Source organism: Symphalangus syndactylus, chromosome 3 (genome assembly GCF_028878055.3).
Source record: "Symphalangus syndactylus isolate Jambi chromosome 3, NHGRI_mSymSyn1-v2.1_pri, whole genome shotgun sequence".
Lineage (NCBI taxonomy): Eukaryota > Metazoa > Chordata > Mammalia > Primates > Hylobatidae > Symphalangus > Symphalangus syndactylus.
In genome coordinates, this window is record NC_072425.2 from 55,614,531 (window position 1) to 55,623,433 (window position 8,903).

The following is an 8,903-nucleotide window of genomic DNA, read 5'->3' on the forward strand; positions in this document are numbered from 1 at the left end:
TTCTCAAACATGCAAGTCCCAGGAGACTGTGTCCAGAACTCCTCGAAAGATTGCTCCTGACAGGCCCCACCCCACCTTTTTCAAGTGTGAGCGATATCTGTGAATGTGCCAGCTCAGAGTGGAGGCGGCTGATGTACCCCAGGGACCACAGTGCAGGCCAGCAAACAGGGCAGAGTGTTCAACCTCCTCTCCCCTAACATGGCATTAAAAGTTTATGGGCAGGCTGTAGAACTCAAAGCCCAGGAACACGGACCCTGTACCTCTGACCCAGCCTGGCTCACTCTCCAGTGAGGGACTGCAGGGGCAACAGGAGGTCCTCTGGGAACTGTGAGGCTTGCCCCTGGCGGGTGCCCAGGACACCTGAAGAGGAAGGAAGGCTGCCTGGAGGTGCTGGCATTGAGGTGGGGCCAGGCTCAGGTGGAAGACAATCATTCTGGGCTGGGAGATGGCCATGCAAAGGCCTATAAGTGGGAGGGTCACGGGAGCCTGCAGAGCCCAGTTCAGGGCTATCCTGAGAGGGCCAGGGAGGGAGCAGAAGAGACAGGTGAGGTGGCCTTGGTTGGTGAAGGTGGGGGAGGCCATGCCTATAGGACAGTGGGCTGGGACATTCTAGAGCTCAGTCCCAGGGGCCTGGGCTTATGGTTGCTGAAAGGTCTTCAGGTAGTTTGGAGGTGAGCCCAACCAGTGAAATGGATTGGCCGTTGCTAGTGACCAGGGTCTTTGCTGACAGCAATTCTAAAGTGGGGGAAGCCCCTTGTCCCTTCCTCCTTTCCTTCTGGGCCAGTTCAAATGGTCTGGCTGATTCTGAGCAAAGCATGTTCTCTTTTTGCTGCCTGTGAGATGTGCTTAACCTTTCCTTTGCTTCATTCATAGATCCGGACGAAGGACAGAGTCTTTGACAGTATCAGCCACCTCGTCAACCACCACCTAGAGAGCAGCCTGCCCATCGTCTCTGCAGGGAGTGAGCTGTGCCTCCAGCAGCCAGTGGAGAGGAAGCAGTGACCCAGCCAGCGCTGCTCCCAGCACTGCGCACCAGGTCAGGAGGACCTGGAGTGAACTAGAATCGGGGCTGCAGGAACTGGGACAGCTGCTTGTGGCTCAGAGCCTTCTTCAAAAGCTTCAAAAGGAAGGCTTCCTTTAAGGTCAAGTTTCATAAACTTGGTTCTGAATTTCCCATATGCATATTAAAGGTGTACATACCTATACATCCTATACAAATTATCCCTCTATATTTATATTTTTTAAGACTAAGAAAGATGTAAGACTAATGTTCTGTGCTGTATGTTTTTACTGAAAAAAAAAATAAGTTTTGACTGTAGTTGTCCAGGCAAAAATTTAATTCAACTGACCCATCCCACTGGGAAATGCCACTAGGAAGGTGTAGCCTGCAGTTTTACCTAATAAGCACAATTGGAGTGGAATAGAAACACAGAATTGTGAGGGAATCGCAAGGCATGCTGCTCAGAGCATGCCTAGCCCTGCACTGAAAGCTATGAGATACTGGTTCTGAGGCATGGCTGTGCTTGCTGGTGGGAGCGGGCATCCTCCCTTGGCCTCCCTGGGACACCTCCTGTGCTCCCTGCACTGCACTCCACGTGCCTGGGGTGTCCAACACCACACGACTCGCTGCAGCTTCACTAAAGAACAGGTGGCACTCCAGCTCCTCTGGGTCCTGCTGAGCACAGGACCCCGCCACCCTTGATCCCAGTTGTGCGAGGAGTACTTGGGAATTCATCTCATGCCAAAATGGCACAAAATAAGCTTCACCAATCAAGATCTTGATTGACAAGTGCTTCCCTGTTCTCGTGTATCTAATGCTAAAATGGGTATTTGTAGAAGGGTGGTCGGAGCAAATTCCTGGTTTGTGTCTCCCTCTAGTCAGTGGTTGACTACAGGCTGCTTGTGGTAGTTGCTAGTAAAGTCCCCCTCCCGCCTTATACAATAGGGGAGAAGCCTGTGCGACAGCAAGAGCAGGCACCCATCCCAGAGCTCAGTCCCGAAGACTCAGGCATTGAGGCTTCTGGGGCTGCGTGTGCCAGAAGCCCAGGAGTCACTGGAATCCATTTGAGGTTCTGCCTCTGGCATGAGGGATGGGGAAAAGGCCTGCTGTCCCAACAACAAGGTTTCTCAGTCGCTGCAGGGAAGAGCATGTGCCTGCCCCCACTCTTTGTCTTGACTCCCTTTCTTCCAGGTAAAATACTGTCATTTCCTGAGGAGTCATTTGGTGTTAGAAAGCTGGCAATGTTTATACCTTTCAAATACTATCTGGGCTGAGACTGCCCTGTGATTTTCACAGATACCCTTTAAAGAATAGATGGATCCATTTGCTTGTTGGCAGCGTGGCTCTCATTCTGGTGAGACCCCACAGGGTACAGCACCCTGTAGGGTACGGGTCAGCAGAATAGAAAGACACACTAAACACACTTAGAGTTGGATAGTGATAAATCTGATCCTGTAAGGAGAGTTATGAGGAGACTGAAAAATCTGGCAGATAATAATACTGCTAAGTTCTAATGCCAATAGTATGAGCTCCATTTCTGCCGTGGGGTGTGCGTGTGGCCAGATGGAAGGACAGGTTAGAGCTAACCAGTGAGGATGAGTCAGGGCAGGCCCCAGCCTTCATGCATGGCCTTCTAGGGAGTCTTTGCCTTTGGAGGTACAATGAATTTGAGATGACAGTGAAGTCAGTGTTCTAGAATGTTCTGCAGTGGATTGAAACTCTGGAGAGTCTGACACTAACATAGACTGTGCTGCTGTTTCCTGGAATGGTTTTGGCTTCAGGCATCATGTGGATACTCCGCTTAGTGATCCAGAAGCAGACGGCTGCACGGGGATGCTGGCAGCAGCTGCATCAGGCTCCTGCCCCAAGACAGCATAGACTTGGGTGCTCTGAGAGCTGCCCTGCACATCTGTCCTCTGGGAGGCTGGGAGCCCTGGAGAGACACACACGGCTCTGACCCACCTGTGCGTGAATGTGCACCACATAGAAAAATGTGCGAAATGACCTTCTTTCAACATTTGTGCCTTCCCCACTTGTGAAAGGTCAAAATGCTATTATAACATTCAGGGGCAATAGCAAAGTAGGAAACGCAAGTTAGGAGCTGTGAATGCTGTAACATTTGATTTACTTTATTTTTCTCTTGGGGGGACTTGAATGGTAATCTGCAGCTTTAGTAGCTCTTGCTGTGAAGTCAGTGTCTGGTTCGATGGTGATAGAAAATATATATAATATTTTTTGCATGAGAATCAATTTAGAAAATTCAAAGTATTGGAGTCAAATTTTTTCTTTTTAATATTAATTCAAAATATACATTTTTAAACTCAGATTATATATTGGTTACACTAGAATAGTGCCAGTGAAGTGAGCAGGCTTCAGACTTAGCAGATGGCAGTGATTTTCTAATGTTTGTTCCCTCCCATTTGTAAAGTGGGTTAGAGCACACATTAGTTATCCCAACTCTTCCCTCTAGCACCGTGTGCTGGGCCATTCCTGTGAGCCTCACAGACACATGGGAAAACTGAGGCTGGGGCTGGTGCCGCACCTTGCTGGAGGCCATGTTGTCATCTGGCTGCAGAGCTCTTCTGCTCACTCAGCGTTTCCTGAGCCCTGCTGTGTGCCAGCCTGTGTTTTGAGCTCAGGATTCCAAGGCAAAAGCAATGGAGCCTCCTCCCTGTCTAGCCTGGTCCCCTCTTCCCCACGCTTTCTCAGGCCACATCTCTGCCTGGGCAGGGCAGGGAAGCTGAACAATGAACGCAGCGGGAACGGCACTGTGCCTTGCGTTCCAGGGCCTCAGGCTTCCAGGGCACAGTCGCTGCTGCTGTGCTGGGCCGCCCTGGCCCTGCAGAGTGCACCTGGGCCCTGCTGCCCCTCCAATGGGCACTCCCAACACTTAACCCCAAACCTATGTCTTCTGGGAGTACAAGGTGGGGGCCAGCAGTCCTAAAACGGCCCCTCTGCCCTTACCGAGTGGTCCTAGAGACCCCTACCCACCTCCCCTAACCCCACAAATGAATCAGCTGTGCTTCAAATGATGTCTCCGTCCCGCGGAGGCCGGCTGGGCCTCTCGTGGGGGTGTTCATTGTGGTTTAAATCAGCTTTGATTCTTGACCTCCAAGGCTGCCTCTGAGTAGCTCACTGGAGAATCAGGTGGGGAGGTGAAAAACACCGCAGTCAAATGATTCAATCTTAAATCCTGTGCTTAAGACACCACTGTTGCTGCTTTTTATATTTGAAGTGCCCAAAGACTGGGCGTCGCTCAGCCTTGATGAGCAAGCGGCTATTTTGTCAGGCCATCTCTAATGTTGGGATAATGAACAAAGGCCTGATTGGGCCATATATGGCCTTCTTTAGGGCCTCCTGGAGGTGGAGGAGGTCGTGGGTAATTTCTAATACAGACAGGAAATGACAAGCTGTGTATGTAGGTAAAGGCCTAACTTAAAAGGAAGGACAGGCCCAGGGAAGGGTGGACCCTAAAGGGCTCATGCGCCAGGGGAACAGTGGACATGTGTGTCCAGCCCAACCTCCATGCCTGGTGCTGGGATTCTGAAGGTGGCCCCCAGCTCCTGAAATAAAGCTTTCCTTTACAGTAGCATCCGACACTTGGGTAGCTTCTTTCTATAAGCAATGCTTGAAGATGGACATCTGGGTCCTCATTTCCTCCAAACTGGCTGCCACCTGAAGGCAGTCACACATCTCTTTTCTGTTGGGCTGAGCCGGGCAGAAGCCTCAGACTATAGGCCTATCCGGGGCAGAGGCAATGTGGGCCATGAGTAGATACCTCCATCCAGCCTCCACCCTGGCACACCCAGAACGGCATGGACTCAGGCAGGTTGCTGGATTTCTCTGAGCCTTGGCGTGCTCTACACTGCAGGGCTATACATGTTACCAGCTTGAGGGTGTGCTGGGGATTGACAAATATATGAAACATATAAAGCGCAATGATTTTCTAAAATTTTGCATTCCCAACGTGCCCATTGGTTCTCTCTCGCTGGCCCAACTTTGCCTGCTGTCCATAAATCCCTTTCTGTGGACGGTGACAGTAGGATTGGGAGTGAGTGGGAGGATTGTGGAAAGATTGCAAAGAGGTCATTGCAGGACTCAGACAGACCTTGCAGTGGGTTTCAGAGTAATACTCAGGTTCTCCCATGGAACTTTCAAAGCTGGCTCTAAGAAAGATGAAGAGGACAAACCCACTCCTGGACATAGTGCCAACCTATAACTGTCAGCTCCACACAGGATCACAGGGAAGGGACCTTGGTAAGACAGCCCAGCAGGGGGCCCCGCTTTTCAGAAGAGGAAACTGGAGCCATGCAAGGGGCTGGGGATCAACTTAGGAAAGAGCACAGGACTCACAGTCCTGGGCCTGCACGTAAAGCTCGCCCCCTGCCCCATGGAAATGGCAAGCAGTGCTTCCCTCCAGGGGTTCTACATCTGTGCTCCATCTCAAAATGCATAAAAGCCTGAGTCATTCAGATGGGAGAGGCAGTGTTTCTATTTCCTCTTAGTTGGGGTTCCTCCAGAAGGAGACCCTGAGGGAGGATTTGAGGGCATGTAGTTTATTTGAGTGAAGATCCCAGGAGCAGGGAGAGAAGGAAGCTGACGAGGAAGGCGTGCATTATCAAGTAAGTTACCATCATGTGCACAACTGGAGCCGAATCCCACTGGGGAACCCCGAGAGACAGAGCTGACACCCCAGAGTTCAACCAGCAAGGTGGGGAGACAGCTGGGGTATTTATGCACCAAGTCTATCACTTATGAAAGGCTGTTTCTGGAAACAATTTGTGACTGGCCCTGCACACACCTGAGCATACTTCCTAAGCCGGGGATGTCCCTGGGACGAGAGACAGGCGTTCGTGACAAGAAGACTTGGAGTGGAAGGCAGGCATCAGAACCACCCTGCGAGCTGGTTCAGACAAAGATTGCAGGCCCTCCCACCCCCCTGGCCCCACCAAGTTCCTGACTCCCTAGGTCTGGAGTGGGGCCCAAGAATTTGCATTTCAAAAAATCTTGAGGTGATGCTGGTGCAGCTGCTCTGAAGTCTTTGAGAACCACTCACTAGTGAGAGTTTCTAGCCCTTACCTGTCTCTTATTGATGGCTTTCCCCCCTCTAATTTATAATTATGTTTTCATACCACTTTGTGTCACAGATCCCAGGGTCCGTGCTGTGAATTTAAAAGTGGAGAATTAATAAGCATTTATAACTCCATGCAACCATTGCTGGCAGCTTAAATGCCATCTGCCAGCCACAATTTATTTATAATGGGGTTTATACATATTTATAAGTTTGCAAGCAACAAATGCACAGTTTTAAAACTGGCACATTTTATAGCAGCCAGAAAAATTGCAACTTTATACCAGGACTTGTGAATGTGAATTGCATATGTATATACATATACGCATATACTTACATTGATTAAAAACGGATCTGCATCTCTGTACACACGCAGATTGGCTCTGTGTTGTGCACCTTGGGACTCCTCCCTGGGCTTTGGTTTTTCAGCTAAGTAGGAAATCAGACAAATGTGAAGAATTTGGGAATTGGCAGGCTGTGGCATCAGCCACGGAAGATGGTCCTGGATGCTGTAGGATGTGGGATCCAGCACAAAGGGAACAAGAACAGGACACGAGGACCACAGGGGTTGGGGGAACCCACTGTGGGAAATGACAGAGAAGCCAGCAGGGGAAGACAAAGAAAGAAGAAGGTGGAGGCAGAATAAAGGTGAGAAGAAGGGAAGGGGAGGATAAAACAAGTCTAGATTTAGATCTTCCTTCATGCAGCCATGCATAGCTGTCTGCGGGGAAGGAAGAGAAAGGGAAGGTGTGGTGGAGGAGGCTGTGCTCGTGATGTCATGCTTTCGTGTATTCCCAGGTGCAGCTGCATATACCTGGCACAGTTTCTTGGGATTTCTAGCCAGCTTCTTGGCCTCATTTGTGCATTAGTTAATATGTGGCTGGCCCTGTCCTGGGATCGTGGGATAGAGAAGTGAATGTATGAGGTCTCTGCCTGAGTTTATAACCTAGAAAGAAATAAAGACACACACACACAAAGGTGTTGGAGTGTGACAAGGCTTAAGGTACCCGTGTGTCCACGTAAACTAGAACCAGCAAGGGTGGAGTGCCCAGGTCAGTCTGGGGACTCTGGAGGCTTCGCACTGCAGGTGTCAGATACTGAGTGTTAGTGGCATGGAGGAGAGCATGGAAGGCTCAGGATGCGGGGGGACAGCCTGGAGTTGTCACTCTCAGTAGAGATACTAGAAGGGGCAGGAGGTGATCCCAGCCTCCCTTCTTTCCTCCTCCTGGCTGTCACAGATGCTCTGAATTAATTAATCCTTCAGGCCAAAACCACACAGGCTCCTTCCCTAGGGCTGGAAAAACGGTTCTCGCTGAAAAAGCACCAGGAATAAAATCTCATACAATTTTAGGTGTCTATTTTGTTGTCTCACCTTGAAATACTGCAGACAGAAAAACATGCACATGGGGAGCTGTGGTCCTGAGCTTTGAGGTAATGAATTCCCACTCATGTGATCATTTTTACCATAACCAAAGTTTCTAACCACCAAAATCAAGTGACAATTAAAACAGGCATTAATGGATAAATCCATCTTTAAATATTAATGGGGTTAATTTTGTTAACAACTATGTGTTGGTTGCAAGTGGAATGTTCTCTGTTCATTTGACTTTTGAATATAACTTGTTCCAGAATATTGTAAAATTAAGTATGTGAATGTTTCTTTGTATTCAGAATTAAACATTTGGTGTTAAAATACCAGGATTAGGAGACAACTCCATGTAAATTTAATGTGTAATAATAAGATAATAACTTTTTAAAAAGCATTTGGATGGCAAATTATACACACTGACAAATGAATATTATTTGAAAGTTGTTTTGTTTCCATTAACTTTTGTGAAACAAAAAGAATTACTGTAACAGTCTATGTCTTGGCGTATTGCCAATTCACCACTTTCTACTTTGTGCTGGAACAGAATTGGCTTTTCCGACATCCCTGAGGAGTGGAAATGCAAAACGAATTTCAAGTTCTCTAATCTTTGTTCTATGACAAATGAAAAACACCTAAGTTATCTGGTCAATGTTTTGGAGATTTGACAACACAGCAGGTGAAGAGAATTAGCTTAAATTCCCTCCTCCCTTTCAATGAATCCACAGGGATTCCTTCACTCTGTCAGGAAATGGTGTGGTTTCCAAGCATGAGCCCTTCATGATCTGTCTGGTGCATTTCTGTGCTCCTGGGATCGCCAAGTGCAGGCACAGCATCGCATCCCCAGGTGTCATCCTGTGACCCAGGAGGGGAAGATGACACACCCAATTTAGGTAATGCTGCACTTCTTGTTATAATTGGTTATTGGAAAATGTGCCTTTATTATCGGAACAGTGGTGTGCGCATTTCTGATTATGTAGCTAACCTTTGGATGTCTGACTTAGATACTAAAAACATTTGGGTGTTGCGGTTTTGCACTTGTAGATACAATTTAAAAGCATGAAACTGGTGATTTAATTAGATGTTTTCTATAAAATGCACTTTGTTACATTTCTGTGAAAGGGTCTTACCAGCGTGGAATAACTGGCTCAAGGGTTGAGAGAAACAACCATTTTCTAAACAGTTAATTGTTTAAAGGACTATACATGTAAGTCTGCAGGCAATAAAGGCTGTTGTGAAAAGTATCTTTCATTTGGATGATGGATTTTGTATTGCCTCACAAAAGAGAGGAGGGGAGCTTGAAACTTTTCTCTAAGAAGTAGGTATTGTCAGTGATTCCCTGGGAGACTGCTTAAAAAACAGTCACAACAAAGCCTCGTCCCATTCATCAAGGCTGCGGAATGAAAATGCATCCTGGCAGATGTACTCCTAGAGGACTCAACTTACCTTCTAGCACCGGGGTGGGC

The 8,903-nt window shown here is 48.2% G+C and overlaps 2 protein-coding genes across 4 annotated transcripts in view; one reads left to right on the top strand and one right to left on the bottom strand.

The window, feature by feature from the left end:
- Positions 1-8,681, top strand: part of SHC3 (SHC adaptor protein 3) — a 302,721-nt gene extending 294,040 nt beyond the window's left edge. For all 3 annotated transcript variants that reach the window (XM_055272026.2, XM_055272027.2, XM_055272029.2), the window contains exon 15: positions 874-8,681. In XM_055272026.2, the coding sequence (XP_055128001.1) occupies positions 874-1,002 (129 nt within the window). In that variant the 3' untranslated portion in view covers positions 1,003-8,681. The remainder of the gene's footprint in view (positions 1-873) is intronic.
- LOC129479240 (uncharacterized) lies at positions 6,277-6,929 on the bottom strand. Its single transcript, XM_055272030.1, is given in 2 exon segments — positions 6,277-6,800; positions 6,803-6,929. Coding segments are annotated over 2 exon segments (651 nt in total).
- Positions 8,682-8,903: the final 222 nt, after the last annotated feature.